This window comes from Dendropsophus ebraccatus, chromosome 6, assembly GCF_027789765.1.
Source record: "Dendropsophus ebraccatus isolate aDenEbr1 chromosome 6, aDenEbr1.pat, whole genome shotgun sequence".
Lineage (NCBI taxonomy): Eukaryota > Metazoa > Chordata > Amphibia > Anura > Hylidae > Dendropsophus > Dendropsophus ebraccatus.
The window spans coordinates 119021033-119038877 of NC_091459.1; the positions used below are offsets into that span (position 1 = coordinate 119021033).

The 17845-nt window shown below is 43.7% G+C and overlaps 1 protein-coding gene across 1 annotated transcript in view; it reads right to left on the reverse strand.

Annotated features, from left to right (window-relative positions):
- The window catches only part of SCARA5 (scavenger receptor class A member 5), a 176743-nt gene that overhangs the window by 87593 nt on the left and 71305 nt on the right, over positions 1–17845 (reverse strand). The window contains exon 4 of the mRNA XM_069973979.1: positions 9459–10133. Within this exon, the coding sequence (XP_069830080.1) occupies positions 9459–10133 (675 nt within the window). The remainder of the gene's footprint in view (positions 1–9458; positions 10134–17845) is intronic.

Here is a 17845-nt window from a genome sequence, read left to right on the forward strand (position 1 = left end):
CAGTATGGTGGGTTCTGTAGACTGATGGAAACAGTAAACATGCAGGATGGCTGGAAGTGTTATAGAAGTGCTGGTCACCTGATGCTGCTCTTTGTTCTAAAGATGGTCCCTGCAAGGGGGGTCACCAGGTGTAATACCTAATGGGCCCATGGTTTGGTGTTTTTTAGTTACATGGTAACAGCACTGATGGAGAAAACTGTACGATTAGATAGATAGATAGATAGATAGATAGATAGATAGATAGATAGTCCTCTTTTTACCTCCCTGGTCTCATCTCTATGACCATAGAGAGCACTGTAAGACCCTACAGTTACAGCTGCACAGTCCTCTCTATCCTCTCCCTGCACTCATCTCTATGATTATAAAGAAAACTGTGTGGCCATACAGTTACAACTTCACAGTTCTCTGTATCCCATCCCTCTACTAATGTCTATGATCATAGAGAGAACTGTGCGACTATACAGTTACAGCTGCACAATCTTCTCTATCTCCTCCCTGCACTTATCTCTATGATCATAGAGAGAACTATGTGGCCATACATTTACAGCAGCACAGCCCTCTCTATCCCCTCCCTGCACTTATCTCTATGACCATAGATAGAACTTTGAGGCCTTACAGTTGCAGCTGCCCAGTCCTCCCTACCCTCTCCCTGCACTCATCTCTATGATCACAGAGAGAACTGTGGGACCATACAGTCAGGGCCCTTTTAACAGCTGCTACTGAAGACGCCCCATCTTGGGGAGCCACGTGCATTTCTCTACATGTAGAAACATTGTCTGAATTGCGTTTTTCATGGTTTTTAACCCTTAGAGGACCGGGCCAATTTAAATTCTTGCGTTTTTGTTTTAGCACTTGCATTTTTTCACCTAGAAACCCACATGAGCCCTTATTTTTTGCGCCACTAATTGTACTTTGCAAAAAATTAAATGTGTGGTGAAATTGAAAAAAAAAGAAAACACATTTCTTTTATTTGGAGGGTATTTTTTTCACGCCATTCTCCCTGGGGTAAAACTGACTTGTTATATATGTTCCTCAAATCATCACGATTACAACGATATGAAACATGTATAACTTCTATTTTATCTGATGGCCTGTAAAAAATTCAAACCATTGTTAACAGATATATGTTCCTTAAAATCGCTCTATTCCCAGGCTTATAGCGCTTTTATCCTTTGGTGTCATTTTTTGCGCCATGATGTTTACTTTCTATCGGTACCTTGATTGCGCATATGTGACTTTTTGATCGCTTTTTATTACAATTTTTGTGGATTTGATGCGACCAAAAATGTGCAACTTTGCACTTTGGGAGTTTTTTTGTGCTTACGCCGTTTACCGTGCGAGATCAGGAATGTGATAAATTACCGAACATGTTTATTTATTTTTATTTATAACATGGGAAAAGGGGAGTGAGTAAAACTTTTATTAGGGGAGGGGGCTTTTTATTAATAATGACACTTTTTTTTTCTTTTACACTTAGGCTAGTAGCCCCCCTGGGGTTAGGGTTATTCCCCCTGGGGTTCAGGTTATTCCCCCTGGGGTTCGGGTTATTCCCCCTGGGGTTAGGGTTATTCCCCCTGGGGTTAGGGTTATTCCCCCTGGGGTTCGGGTTATTCCCCCTGGGGTTAGGGTTATTCCCCCTGGGGTTAGGGTTATTCCCCCTGGGGGACTTCTAGTATATGCACACTGATCTCTCATTGAGGTCTATGCTGCATAGTAATACAGCATAGATCAATGAGATAGGCACTCGATTGCTAGCAAGCGAGTGCCAAGCCGTGATCAGCGCCATTACGGCGCAGACCCTGGCCCGAGCCAGATGAGTGGATTGCTCCTCCGGGACGAACGATCCACCCCACTAGACTACTGGTAACGGCTGCATAAGGTAATCGGATGCAGCTGTCATCTTTTCATAGCCGCGGCCCCAGGCTACATGTGGCAACCAGGGTCGTGGCGGTTCACAGCACAGCCATCGCCTGGCCCTGCTCTGAACGCCCGTCGGCGGCCCCGGACGTACAGGTAAGTCCAGGGTCGCCTCGGGGTAAAACATATTTCCACATTGAATCAATGACTAGAGCCGTCTGCATATTGTCTGAGGGAATTCTCACCACAGGATTAGTAGATGGGTAGGTAATAGCTCCAGGCGTCACATTTACCACCACCACACCAAACCTGAACAACATCGCCATACTGTGACTGGATAACACCGCCACACCAGACCTGACCATACTGCCATACTATGACTTGATAATACCACCATACAAGTTTTGACCAATACCACCATACACACCCCCTCGAAAAGACAGCAGATTTAGTGGCAAGTCTAATTGGGAGGTGAAAGACAAAAAAAATTAAAACAAAAAAAAGTTGTTTGTTTCCCTCTGCTCCCTGGTGCTGCCCTAGACACCGGACCACGGGTGCCTAGTGGTAAATAGAGAAGTGTGGGACCATACAGTTACAGCTGCACAGCCGTCTCTATCACCTCCCTGCACTCATCTGTATGATTACAGGGAGAAGTGTGGGACCATACAGTTACAGCTGCACAGCCGTCTCTATCACCTCCCTGCACTCATCTGTATGATCACAGAGAGAAGTGTGGGACCATACAGTTACTGCTGCACAGCCCTCTCTATCACCTCCCTGCACTCATCTGTATGATCACAGAGAGAAGTGTGGGACCATACAGTTACAGCTGCACAGCAGTCTCTATCACCTCCCTGCACTCATCTGTATGATCACAGAGAGAAGTGTGGGACCATACAGTTACAGCTGCACAGCCCTCTCTATCACCTCCCTGCACTCATCTGTATGATCACAGAGAGAAGTGTGGGACCATACAGTTACAGCTGCACAGCCCTCTCTATCACCTCCCTGCACTCATCTGTATGATCACAGAGAGAAGTGTGGGACCATACAGTTACAGCTCCACAGTCCTTGCTATGTGGCCCAGGCTCTTATAGTTTTGTCCCTAGGCATGAGAATTCTCCTTATACAGATACAGTGTTGGCCGTAGATGACCTTTCTCAGTACACAGTGGTGTCGGTAGGACAGATATCAGATGGATAATACTCTGGGCGCTCACATTCTCCTGTGGATTACGGAGGTGACACTGAGTGCACAGACACACTGTAACAGACGCCACGTGCAGCATCTGTCCACCAGCTTGTGATAATGCTCTTCCTATCAGTCTTGCGCTGTTAGCGGCCCAGATCTGCAGCTCATGATCTCCTTATTTCAAACAACTTGTTCTTTCCTTCAGTATTCACCTCGAGTGACCCGGTGTAACACATCTCCCTGCAGAGACACCCCATATATTCCTTCTCCACCACCTCTACTAGACAGGACAGCTTTTGAAGTTCCTTTAACAGGAAAAATCCGAAGTAAATAAAAGGCCTGGAGTCGTCTTTTTCTGACAAGATGTTTAACCTTCTATTCTGTAGTTTCTGGGTTAGACGTGTTTTTGACAAAGCCGGGTGACAACCAGCATGGGGAGCACTAAAGCTCCCATAGGGATTGCTCTCCCCGACTCTACCGCACTTAATGGACATTACGTACAGAAATGAATGGCCGCCAAAATGTGTAAGTGTTTATATTCTAGAGCCCCTTGTAAAACACTAATCCCTTAATGGGATTTTAAAAAAAATATAATAAAAATAATAAAAAATCTTCATAAAAACACATTTATGTACCTACATTAAATAGAACATGACGGTCATAACATGAAGAATTAATGTAATGGATATTTCAAGTGAAACATAAAGGGCGACATTTATGAAACTTACGGCAGGGGCGTATGCCAGGGAGAAAGTGCAGATACGGTGGGCGGGCGCGACAAAGCAGGAAGGAGGCGTGGCCTCCTCCCGAGCAGCATTTATTATGATTTACGAATGCTCACTAGCTTGGGTGCCACACACTTTCTTTACTTATCAGACTCTTACACCTCACTCTTTCTAGCACTTTCCCCACCAATTGGAGGTTAGTCGTGGTCACACCTATATAGGAAAGTTGGTTCTTGGTGGGAGGGTTTTCTTTTAGCTGGAATTAGAGAGAGAACTACTAGGAATCGGAATTGGAGAGAGAAGTGTTTGTGAGAGAACCATTATGCACTGCTAAACCTAAAGGTGGGGTAACTGTCACCTGGGTCCAACCTTGCCTACACCTGGGAGTACTATACAGTCAGGACAATCCACCAGGGAGGGATGATCTCTAGTGAAGCAAATAACATAAGCTGAAGTACTCTATTGGATCTTGCTTGGCCTACTCTGGTAATCTTGAGAGGTTAGCTTCTTCAGCTACTCAACTCAGCTACACCTTCTTAACCTACTTTCTGTACTCCAAGCACCCAAAGCTAAACGTTCTTTAAGAGAAAGGACATTGTATTGCTGTTATTATTTTTGGTGCACTTCCAATGAAAAGTATTAACCTCTATTGCACTGAAGAGTATTTAAGTTAAGTGTTACTGTTGTTTAAAGTGACTCTGTACCCACGATCTGTGCCCCCCAAACCGCTTGTACCTTCAGATAGCTGCTTTTAATCCAAGATCTGTCCTGGGGTCCGTTCAGCAGGTGATGCAGTTATTGTCATAAAAAAAATACTTTTAAATTTGAAGCCCATGCCAAACGGGAGTACCTGTGCCCTAACTTTGCACCACCCCCTCTGTCCCTCCTCCCCACCCTCTTCATCATTAGGAATGCCACTGAAACATTTTCTCCATGCTGAACATTGCACAGGTCCTTAACGATCCAGTCCATGTGCCAGGCTGCCACAGGTGGGGAATATGAGACAATCTGTCTGGACAATTCCTAATGATGAAGAGGGCGGGGAGGAGGCACAGAGAGGTTGTGCAAAGTTAGGGCACAGATACTCCCGTTTGGCACAGGCTTCAAGTTTAAAAGTATTTTTTTAGGACAATAACTGCATCACCTGCCCAATGGACCCCAGGACAGATCTTGGTTTAAAAGCAGCTATCTGAAGGTACAAGTGGTTTGGGCGGGTCAGATTATGGGTACAGAGTCGCTTTAAGTGCTTGACTCCATACCCGTCGCACCTGCACCTACACACCTGGTTCCACCTTTACAAAGCCCAGTGCTTCTATACCCGGGGGTGGGCGTCACCACTCCTGGCCACCATGACAAGTGCCTAGTTGATACCACCACACCAAGCCCACTGCTAACAACACCTAGCAACCCCAGGTTACAGAAATTGTTTTACAGTAAGTATAGTAAGCACAGAAAAGTGCAAAAGAAGTGAATACCTGAGCGTTAGTGTCGGCAGGTGTCGGCTCTTGGTTCATTCCCTGGCCTTAGTCTGGACTTCAATCCCTATCTCTGCTGTATATCTTCCAATCCCTGGTCCTTAATACTTTGATTTAGTCCAGTATAATCTATTCTACCTCTTTGTATGAAGCTATTTTAAACCTGTCCATATTCACCCCACCTCCTCCATTCTGCCTCCTCACTCATCTAGTCAAGTATCCTGGTCTGTCCTGACACCTCTCGGTCATGGCCATAATTCTAAGTTCAGCATGTTTTCTGCTATCCCTGCGTAATGTAGAACCAGAAAACATAGAAGACAATTACAGCCGAATATTCACATCTGGAAGTCTGACATAACAGCGATAAGATCTAAGCAAACCATGATGTAAATGTTTGACGGCCCCGGGGCTATGAATGCTGGATATGTTTCATTGGATCTGACACAACACCAAATGACATGAAAGCGGCAACTATAGGTCATGACATATCTGAGTTCTAATGACTTAGATTCCATCAATAAAACAACAAGCTAGCCTTAAGATGCCATAATGTGTCTTGTGGGTGGGCAAAGAGGTCCAACAGATCACATCTCAAGTGGTTCAGATGGAGGGGATCATTTTCATTTCTATCTGGCATCTAGATCTCAGAAACCTCTTAGTCTCCATCTTTACTAAATGTTGGCTGGCAATGGGTTTGGGGCTTGGTCAGAATCCCAGAGTTGGTGTAATCTTACTTATGCCTGATGGTTATAACTGTAAAACACTATAGTACCAGCTATTATTACCCTTTCCTTCTAATGCATTCCCCAGGATTTCTTAACAACTATATGGAACTCAATGGTATGAAACCAGAAGCCTATGGGGGTCCAGTGAAGGTCCATATACTTGTATTGTAAGGCTTAACAAAAAGCTGATTGGCTGAATGTAACTATGCAACTAATCGGTGATTGCTGGGATTTCCTGCTGCGAGAGGGGAGAAGAGTACTGCCGGACCCTACTATTACATGAGAAAAACATTTGTATCTAACATAGGCAAAATCACATATACCTCCCGTGTAGATGTTCTCTTTTACTTTTTAGTTTCTGGCAGAATTTATAGCTTGTGTTTTTCACAACCCCATAAATAATCTTAGGAGCGCTGGTTTCTTGCTTTATTACAAACAAGGTTTGGACGATATTTACACCAATATCCAATCTAAGAGGTGCACAGAGAGGAGAAGAAGACCTACAAGATACACAGAAAGAATAAGGAGACCTACGAGGTACACAGAAAGACTAAGGAGACCTAAGTGGTACACAGAAAGAAGAAGAGGAAGGAGACCTATGAGGTATAGGGAACAGATAAGTAGAAGGAAACCTACGAGATACAGGGAAAAGATAAGGAGAAGGAGACCTATGAGAAACAAGGAAAGGAGAAGGAGACCTACAAGGTACACAGAAAGGATACAGGAGCTACCAGGTACAGGGAAAGGATAAGGGGAAGGAGACCTACGAGATGCAAGGATAAGGGGAAGGAGACCTACGAGGTACAAAGAAAGGAGAAGGAGACCTATGAGATATATAGAAAGGATAAGGGAAAGAAGACGTGCAGAGAAAATCCTAAGCATTTCAGCTGCTAGACAGCAGCCTTAATCATGGCTTAATTGAGCCATGATTAAGGCAGCGGTCTAGCAGCTGAAATGCGTAGGCCTTTCTGTTGGGGGCATGCCATTATGTGTGTACGGTGATGGAAGATTTCAATAAACGCACTTGATCCCACCTTGCCGGGAGCTGGACTCATTCATCTGTTGTATCTACTGTGGACACCTGTTGGAGTGTGCGCCAGTGTTGGGAAGCTCGGTGGAGGGGGTAAGCTGGCTTACTTTCTTTCATTACTAAGGGGAAGGAGACCTATGAGGTAGACAGAAAGGAGAAGGAGAAAAAGACCTACGAGGTACACAGAAAGCATAAGAAGACCTATGAGGTACAGGGAACAGATATGGAGAAAGGGACCTACGAGGTACATGGAAAGGATAAGGGGAAGAAGACCTATGAGATACAGGGAAAGGAGAAGGAGACCTATGAGGTACAGAGAAAGGATGAGGGGTATGAGCCCTACAAGGTAGACAGAAAGGAGACCAACCAAGTAGGGTAAGGAGACCAGCAAGGTACAGAAGAAGGAGAAGGCTACCTAGTAAAAAAAAATATGGTGCCCAGACCTGGTTCATACCATACAATATCTCCACATTCTGGGACATTTGTTCTTCTCCTACTGCTCTTACTCCATGTAGGACTGAAGGGAATTGTGACCATTAACTTGGCTCCACATCACTCGTTTGGTAATGGTATGGCAAGCCTTCTTCATTGGCTTAAAGGGGTATTCCAGGATATTTTGACATTTACTCTACAGATTAGTCTTGTAATAAAATTAATTTGTCTCATTAGTTTCTATTACGAATTTTGTCTCTTTCTCGCAATTTTTACATGAGTCACGTGGTCCTGTGACGTCACCGAACCGGAAGAGTACTGACTTGCCGACTCAGCCGGCCTCTAGTTAGTTATTCACTTAGCAGGCTTCAGAGCCTTACAAACGGCCCTCCCTGAGCACGGGACGTCACATGACGCCCTGTTCCAGAGCAAGCCTGTCAGTGTAATCACCTCAATCCTCCCGGCCCCCCTCCCTGTGTAATGATTGCGGACCCCTCAGCCCCGGCCCCCCTCTCTCTGTAAATCATTGCGGACCCCCCGGCCGCGTCCCCCCCCTCTCTGTAATGATTGCGGACCCCTCCCGGCCGCGTCCCCAACCCTGTGTAAACATTACGATATACAGATCACTCACCCCCTGGTGTAAGCCTGTTGCATCGCTGGACCCGATTTTGGCGCCTTTTTCAAGCAGCTATCCTCAGCTGACAGGCGCTCTGTGTGAGGCAGGAGAGATTCCTTTCCTGCTCCGTACAGAGCGCCTATAGATCGCCCGATACAGCTCAGCTGACAGGCGCTCTGTACGAAGCAGGAAAGGAATCTCTCCTGCCTCACACAGAGCGCCTGTCAGCTGAGGATAGCTGCTTGAAAAAGGCGCCGAAATCGGGTCCAGCGATGCAACAGGCTTACACCAGGGGGTGAGTGATCTGTATATCGTAATGTTTACACAGAGATGGGGGACGCGGCCGGGAGGGGTCCGCAATCATTACAGAGAGGGGGGGGGGGCGCGGCCGGGGGGTCCGCAATGATTTACAGAGAGAGGGGGGCGCAATCATTACACAAGGAGGGGGGCCGGGGCTGAGGTGTCCGCAATCATTACACAGGGAGGGATTGAGGTGATTACACTGACAGGCCAGCTCTGGAACAGGGCGTCATGTGACGTCCCGTGCTCAGGGAGGGCCGTTTGTAAGGCTCTGAAGCCTGCTAAGTGAATAACTAACTAGAGGCCGGCTGAGTCGGCAAGTCAGCACTCTTCCGGTTCGGTGACGTCACAGGACCACGTGACTCATGTAAAAATTGCGAGAAAGAGACAAAATTCGTAATAGAAACTAATGAGACAAATTGATTATATTACAAGACTAATCTGTAGAGTAAATGTCAAAATATCCTGGAATACCCCTTTAAGCAACCCAAGAGAAGGGAGAAGGGTCTCCTTTGTCTATTAGGGTAACATGGACACAGAAAACAGATGGCCATTTTTGGACCCCTTGTTGCCCAGCATCTCATTTGTCAAAATCTTAAGCTTCTCTAGCAGATTCTTTATGGTTAACTAATATCTAAGACCCATTGACTGTAATATCTCAAGCCTCCACAACTATCAAAAACAGAAATCTGTTGACCCTCAACTTACCAATGGCACCAATATTAAGGAGGAGAAAGATTGAAGAGGTGACCACATTAGCAAATTCTTAAAGAAGGGTATGGAGAGAGGCGACCACCTGATCACATGGTAACTTCTTTCTCTGTCTGGTGGGTTAATGCATATGAGATGGGAATACCTCCTTAGGGTAGATTCACATGTACCGTATCTCAGCAGATTTGATGGTGCGGATCCGCAGCGGACTTGATGTAAATAGCTGAACACAGCTTTAAATCTGCACCATCAAATCTGCTGCGGATCTTGTAAGTGTGAATGTACCCTTAAGGTGTTGGTGGTGGTGGTAGACCTTCCTGTCTCCATGGCATCATCGTTATCACTCACCCTCAAACATCTAGATGATGAAATTATTGATATAAGGCGTTAACCTACCTCTAACTAATGTGATGTTCTTTAAGGCTATTGAGTGTTCCCAGTCTTTCAGACGCAGATCTTCTGTCACGTTATTGATAAGGGCCATCTCATGCTTTAGCTGCTGCTCCATAACTATATGAAGAAGCCTTGTTTGTCTGGTGTCTTCAGACACGTTGAATATGAGACCCTGAAGTTCCTCTAGCCTTGAATGATGGATTCCTACGTCATAGGATAGAGTTCCATTTATCGCATTTAGGGTGACATTCAAGTCACTTATCTGCTCATTAAGTCCCTCAACTTTCATTGTTAATGTGTTTAACATGGTGTCATGGTGGTTCCGTAGATAATGACTGTTGTTTACTTCAGCTGATAGTCTATGGATGTCTAAATTGTGAGACTCACTTATCTGGTTTAGGCTGACACCAAGACTTGAAACAATTGTGTCCGTCTTGGATGCCATGTCTTGGACCCCATTGAGATTCTGCTCAAGTTTCTGCAATGATTCTGTCAATTGAAACAAAGATTCTGTATGGTTCTGGAAGAGGTCCTGCAGCTTCCAGATATGGTCCATAAAGTCTCCCTTGAAGGTGAGCTGCATGAGCTTAAACTGAAGATCCCTGTAGCTCTCGTTTAGGCGGTTGACATTGCTTGTTAGCACCTTTAGATCTTCCGGTGCACTCTGAGGTCTTGATACTGAAATAAAATAAATACAAAAGGCATTAAGAACAATAAATAATACCATAAAAAACAAGAGTTGAATACACATCTCTATAGTCATATAGCTGCATGATAAATCTAAGCAACCGTACACCACTAAGACCTCCAAAACAAATGGATCTTGGTGGTTTCAGAGCTGGAGCAAACAGGCAAGGAAATGCTATATGCATATGCGTTTTTTATTGGTTCATGTCATAGTTATATCCCATCCCATTATAAGGCATAATCCTATGTTTCAATCCTCAGAGGAAGAATCGGGTTGTTCTAAATCTGTGTGACTCTATTTTGGCTGGTCTCCCTGAGATCAGTGATCATTTTCACATATGGCTCTACTAGGCATTGCTCACACCTAGCCAGAATCCTGCTCCACACTGATGAGGGGCAGCACCCTGAAACAGCTGTCTGTGGATGGATACCTTGCCTTGGTTTGTCCCTTGTCATTATATTGACTTATAGGGCCCCATAATATGGTGGTTTTGGTGGTTTTCCTACAGGAGCCACCCCTTGGCTGGGTCATTTCCGGATGGATATCTGGCTAGTCCTGTGTTTTGATACTCTTAAACGAGGCTCTTCTTTTGCATATTTCTATATGACAATGACATTAAAAATGTATGTGAGCCATCCAAATCCTGTAGAGGTTTTGAGTTTCTATTCCAGTGTATAATGTTTGCTTTACAATATTATCCAAGACAGGGGACACCCCTTCTGGCTGTTGTCCTCTCCTCCATGTGATGTTTTCTTACTCATCTTGGGGTACGGAACGTATTATGTTCCCAATCAATAACGCATCATGGAGTCTGAACATCCGAGGTTACTCCTTGTACTTTGTTGGGAAGCCAAAAAATTAGGTTATTTAAGTTGAGATAGAAAAACACAGAAGTTAGGCCCTGAATTCCTCAGGAACATTGTCGGACCTAATACAAAGCAGGAGTCACATGTCAGCGAGCCTGGCCGGGCTCCAGGGGCAATTAATGTATATCTTCTGTGAAATATGAGGAAATTTGTACTGGAGTTGTTTCCAAGTTCCTCTGATTTATTTTGACATGTTAGGGCTGGACGTACCATGTTATCCTTGATCCTATATTCTTCTTATAGGCTATTATACGTGCTAGTTGTCCTCAAGGGGAACATAGGACGTGTTATCCAATATATGGTGGTTAAAGTCACATTAAATGTGTTTGTCAAACGAAAAATGGCTTAAAATAATAAAAGCTGTAAAAATGAATAAATAAATACATTTAAAAAGCTAAATCTGGACTAGTTATGGGTTTTGTTAATGCTGATCCTATGTCCTAAATCAGCTATTTTTGACCAATACAGAAAAGAGGCCCTAAGCCTAATTTGGCCATATTTCCATTCCTCGGGCATTAGCAGGCTTGGTCTCTGCCTCTTCGTGTGCACTACAACTAAACAGCAAACAAAACAGAGAAAAAAATATCTGAAGCTTATAAACACCCTACTTTTCAACTAGTGATATAAAGTAGAGTTTATAAACCAAGACTAGAGGGGGCTTTTTATTTACTTTCGCTAGGGGGCCCTTTTTGTATGTGAACTCCTGTTTGAACATATTGGTTGTATAGATGAGTAGAGTATAGATGGTTGAGTAGATTTTAAGGTTCTGAAATTTTCCTATTTGGTCTAGAAACTTCAAGCCATGTTTCTTAAATGTACTATAGTGGTATCCCTGAATTTGCTATGGTGCCAAAACAAATGGAAGACTATAAGCTCAATTTGACCAAATCCCTTCTCCTCAGGGGCGGAACCTATATGCGTTAGGCTTCACAAGCAATAGGCACCATAACAAAATAAGGAAACAAACCAAAAAAAGAACTAGCTGAAGGATCATATCACTTTGGAGGTGGATTATGGAGTTTATAAACCAGGACTAGAAAGGGAGAGCCTAATTTTTTCTCTTTGTATATGAATACACCTGAAAGTATAAAGTTACTTAAGTTTTTCCCTATGGACGAGAAATTTGAAGCTATGGTTCTCACATGTACTATGGAGGTGAATTAGCCAAGGAGGTGCTAAGCTATATGTGACAAATTCTTCTCTCCTCATGGACGGTACCAACATACTTAAGGCTTCTTTCTATGGGCACCACAACAAAGAAGCAAACAAAGTAAAAAAAAAAAAAAAAAATAGCTTAAGGCCAATATCACTCTGGAGGTTGATGGTGGAGTTTATAAACCAGGGCTTCATTTTTACTTTTTATGGCCCTCTTGGTACATGGACACTTCTAGATGCATAGAGTTTTCCCTTGTGGTCTAGAAACTTCAAGCTACTGTTGTCACATGTAACATGAAAGTAGCCTTGAATTTATCAAGAAGCCCATATAGAGACCCAGTTCTGCATGGTCACATCTCTATTTCTCATGGGTGGTACCTATATGCTTTGGGCTGCGTTATGCCAGCCCACTCATCGAGGGCCGTCTGTAAACCAGAGGCGGGGGGCATTGTGACCTTTGCTCAGTTTGTACATAGATCTCTCTACATAAATATTGGGGGCGCGTGTAGTCACTATCACTTCTATCCCATCTGGAGCAATACAGCTGCACTTACCATATTTAATCAGCTTTTATGGCATGTAAATGTGTTTATTTAACACCCATTAACTTACAAGGCCGGGATAATGGGATTTGTTTTGGATAGTCGGTCGGCTCAATAAAACAAGGGTGGACGACAGCTCAATAACATGAGGACCAGTCAAGGAGCGAGCGTGGCCAAGGAAAAGCCATTAAAAGCTGCAAATGGATCTGCAAATGAAGGAAAGTTGGAAGCACACTCATCATGTGGCTGCGGCGTCAAGAGGAACTGAGAATGCCATTAACCCGAGAATGCGAAGCCCCTGTAAGAGGCAACAAAGATTCTGGAAGAAGACTCCTGTTATTTCACCCTTCTCTAACAAGATAATTGGGGGGGGGGGGGGGGGGGGGGCAAAAGTAAATGTCATTGCTAATGGACCTTTCCACCACAGAGATTTTTGGCGGCAGTGTTTATGGTTTTTATTTGCAGGACGAGTTGCACTTTTTAATGGCAACCTTTATTTTCCCATAAAAAGAGTTTTGCAAAACAAACAAAAAAATTATTTTCAGGGTGGAGTCAGGAAAAACACAATTCTGCCATTTTGTGGGGTTTTGGATTGAACTTTTTTTTCCATGTGATCAATAAGAAAAGTTTTTTTTCTTTGTATATTGGGGATTCTTTACAGTAAAAGGTGAGATTCACTTTAGGCTTGTCACGCACAGAAAGTAGAATTGAACACCTATATTGTTCCGAGTTCTTTACAGTAAAAAGTGAGATCGACTTTAGGTTTCTCACAGATGGAAGGGACATATGTAATTTTTCTTTATGTTTTTAAAGATGAAATTCACTTTAGACTTGTAATGTACGTGGAATGTAAATTTGCATCTTCATAGTGTTGGGGGTTCTTTAAGCAAAAGGGGAGATTCACTTTAAGACTGTTCAAGAAGAAAAATAGATGTAAACATATATAGTGTAGGTGTTCTTTTCAGTAATAAGTGTGATTACCTTTACGTTTCTTAAAGAGGAATAGTTGATTTGAACAACAGTTTTTTTTTTTTGTTTTGTTTGTTTCTTTCCAACAATTCTTTTGGTGGAATGCGGAATCTGGAATGCGGGATCAGCCGGCCCATAGAATGGTGTCTATGGAGCCGATGGAAAAACGCGCGGCCGTACGCGCGTGCAGGCGACGGAATTCCGCGGAGTTTATCTGCGAGAATTCCCCAGTGTGAACCCACCCTAAAGGGTAAGATTTATTTTCAGTTTACAACAGATGGAAAGGGGATTTGTCTAGCACAGTGCTTCTCAATTCCAGTCCTCATGGCCCAACAACAGGTCATATTTTGAGGACATTCCATACAAGTAACACTTGTGATAATACCTGATGCACAGAGTATAATTATATCACCGGTGAAATACTAAGGCAATCCTTAAAACATGACCTGTTGGTGGCCATAAGGACTGGAATTGAGAAGAACTGGTCTACAGTATTGAGTATTATTTACAGGAACAAGTGAGATTCACTTTAAAGCATGGAGGCATATCAAAGTTTTTTTTTTTTTTTTTAAATGACGGAAATACCTGGTAACCTAGGGCAGTAAGGAGTTAATTTAACAAAGCCTTCATCTGTTGGGATATGATGGGAGTTGTAGTTTTGCACTAGGTAGAAAGGTTACAGGTTGCGGATAACTAGTTTAGGGACTCAGTGGGGTCGATGGTAAATTCAGGTTGTGGCATGCTGTGGCCCTCCAGTATTATGTGGCCCTCCAGTATTATGTGGCCCTCCAGTATTATGTGGCTTTTCAGTATTATGTGGCTTTTCAGTATTATGTGGCCCTCCAGTATTATGTGGCCCTCCAGTATTATGTGGTCCTCCAGTATTATGTGGTCCTCCAGTATTATGTGGCCCTCCAGTATTATGTGGCCCTCCAGTATTATGTGGCCCTCCAGTATTATGTGGCCCTCCAGTATTATGTGGTCCTCCAGTATTATGTGGCCCTCCAGTATTATGTGGCCCTCCAGTATTATGTGGCCCTCCAGTATTATGTGGCCCTCCAGTATTATGTGGCCTTTCAGTATTATGTGGTTCTCCAGTATTATGTGGCCCTTTAGTATTATGTGGCCCTCCAGTATTATGTGGTTCTCCAGTATTATGTGGCCCTCCAGTATTATGTGGCCCTCCAGTATTATGTGGCCCTCCAGTATTATGTGGCCCTTTAGTATTATGTGGCCTTTCAGTATTATGTACTCCTCCAGTATTATGTGGCCTTTCAGTATTATGTGGCCCTCCAGTATTATGTGGCCTTTCAGTATTATGTGGTCCTCCAGTATCATGTGGTCCTCCAGTATTATGTGGCCTTCCAGTATTATGTGGCCCTCCAGTATTATGTGGCCTTCCAGTATTATGTGGCCTTTCAGTATTATGTGGTCCTCCAGTATTATGTGGCCTTTCAGTATTATGTGGCCTTTCAGTATTATGTGGTCCTCCAGTATTATGTGGCCTTTCAGTATTATGTGGCCTTTCAGTATTATGTGGTCCTCCAGTATTATGTGGTCCTCAAGTATTATGTGGTTCTCCAGTATTATGTGGCCTTTCAGTATTATGTGGTTCTCCAGTATTATGTGGTCCTCCAGTATTATGTGGCCTTTCAGTATTATGTGGCCTTTCAGTATTATGTGGCCTTTCAGTATTATGTGGTCCTCCAGTATTATGTGGTTCTCCAGTATTATGTGGCCTTTCAGTATTATGTGGTTCTCCAGTATTATGTGGTCCTTCAGTGTTATGTGGTCCTTCAGTGTTATGTGGTCCTCCAGTATTATGTGGCCCTCCAGTATTATGTGGCCCTCCAGTATTATGTGGTCCTCCAGTATTACGGGGCCCTTCAGTATTATGTGGTTCTCCAGTATTATGGGACCCTTCAGTGTTATGTGGTCCTCCAGTATTATGTGGCCCTCCAGTATTATGTTGTCCTCCAGTATTATGGGACCCTCCAGTATTATGTGGCCCTCCAGTATTATGTGGCCTTTCAGTATTATGTGGTTCTCCAGTATTATGTGGCCCTCCAGTATTATGTGGCCCTCCAGTATTATGTGGCCCTTTAGTATTATGTGGCCCTCCAGTATTATGTGGCCTTTCAGTATTATGTGGTTCTCCAGTATTATGTGGCCCTCCAGTATTATGTGGCCCTCCAGTATTATGTGGCCCTTTAGTATTATGTGGCCTTTCAGTATTATGTACTCCTCCAGTATTATGTGGCCTTTCAGTATTATGTGGCCCTCCAGTATTATGTGGCCTTTCAGTATTATGTGGTCCTCCAGTATCATGTGGTCCTCCAGTATTATGTGGCCTTCCAGTATTATGTGGCCCTCCAGTATTATGTGGCCTTCCAGTATTATGTGGCCTTTCAGTATTATGTGGTCCTCCAGTATTATGTGGCCTTTCAGTATTATGTGGTCCTCCGGAATTATGTGGTCCTCAAGTATTATGTGGTTCTCCAGTATTATGTGGCCTTTCAGTATTATGTGGTTCTCCAGTATTATGTGGCCTTTCAGTATTATGTGGTTCTCCAGTATTATGTGGTCCTTCAGTGTTATGTGGTCCTCCAGTATTATGTGGCCCTCCAGTATTATGTGGCCCTCCAGTATTATGTGGTCCTCCAGTATTACGGGGCCCTTCAGTATTATGTGGTTCTCCAGTATTATGGGACCCTTCAGTGTTATGTGGTCCTCCAGTATTATGTGGCCCTCCAGTATTATGTTGTCCTCCAGTATTATGGGACCCTCCAGTATTATGTGGCCCTTCAGTGTTATGAGGCCCTTCAGTATTATGTGGCCCTCCAGTGTTATGGGGCCCTTCAGTCTTATGTGGCCCTCCAGTGTTATGGGGCCCTTTAGTATTATGTGGCCCTCCAGTGTTATGGGGCCCTTCAGTATTATGTGGCCCTCCAGTGTTATGGGGCCCTTTAGTATTATGTGGCCCTCCAGTGTTATGGGGCCCTTCAGTATTATGTGGCCCTTCAGTGTTATGGGGCTCTCCATTGTTATGGGGTCCTTGGCTATTACCAGCCACCAGGAACACGACTCCCATCTGCAGTTCTATCAAACTGAAATAAGTGCAGCCGCGTCCAGCCAAAGATCTTTACTGTAGCCGGGCACAGCGCCAGGGCAGCATAAAGCACCAACGTGTTATGTGATTTATAAGATTGCCTTAACCCCTGCGGCAAGTCAGCAGGGAAACTGACTAAAGACATACAGATGTAGCAGAGCTGAGAATGTCGAATTAATGACTAAGCTAAGTTTGTCAGGTGTAGAAAAGTTATGATTATTATCAGATATTGGGTTACTAAATCTGTGAGGTGCGGAGGGGCTGGACTTGCCCCAGTGTAAGAACACGAGTATGTAGATTTAGCAGAGCTGAGTGTGTCCATGTAGGACGGCTGAGTTTGTCAGGTGTAAAATGGTTATGATGAATATGGAATATAGCATAATAAAGTCTGTGAGATATAGAGAGAGATTGAGCTTGCCACATTGTAAGAGCTGGAACATGTAGATATAGCAGAGCTAAGTGTGTACATACAGGACTGCTGATGTTGTTCGGTGGAGAAGAGTTATGATTATTTAGCTTTGCACTTTGTAAGAACCTGAGTTTGTAGCAGAGCTGAGTGTGTAGGGGTAGGGCTGCTCAGGAGTTTGTCAGGTGTAGAATGGTTATGTTTCTCACATGTAAGAGAGTTTGTCTGATGTAGTTGAGATAAGGATATAAATATAAATATAATAAAGCATATTTTTTTCAGATGTAGATGTTGTCCAGGTAAATTTGTCAGGTTGAGATGTAAATTTGTCAAGTTTGCCAGATGTAGCAGAGCTGATTATGTTGTAGATATAGGTCAGATGAGATTCAGAGGTATAGAATGGTTGTGTTTCTCATGTGCAGAATGAGATGTTCTGATGTAGCAGAAGTAAGATGTAAATGTAGCAAAGCAGACTTTTTCAGATGTAGCAGAGCTAGTGTAGTGCAGCTGAGGTTTTCAGGTGTTAAAAGGTTATGACTGTTTTCAGATATAGCAGAGCTAAATTTGTGAGGTGCAGAGAGGTTGAGCTTGCAACACTGTTAAGAGACCGAGTTTTTTAGATGTAGCAGAGCTGAGTATGGAACAGCACTGGGAA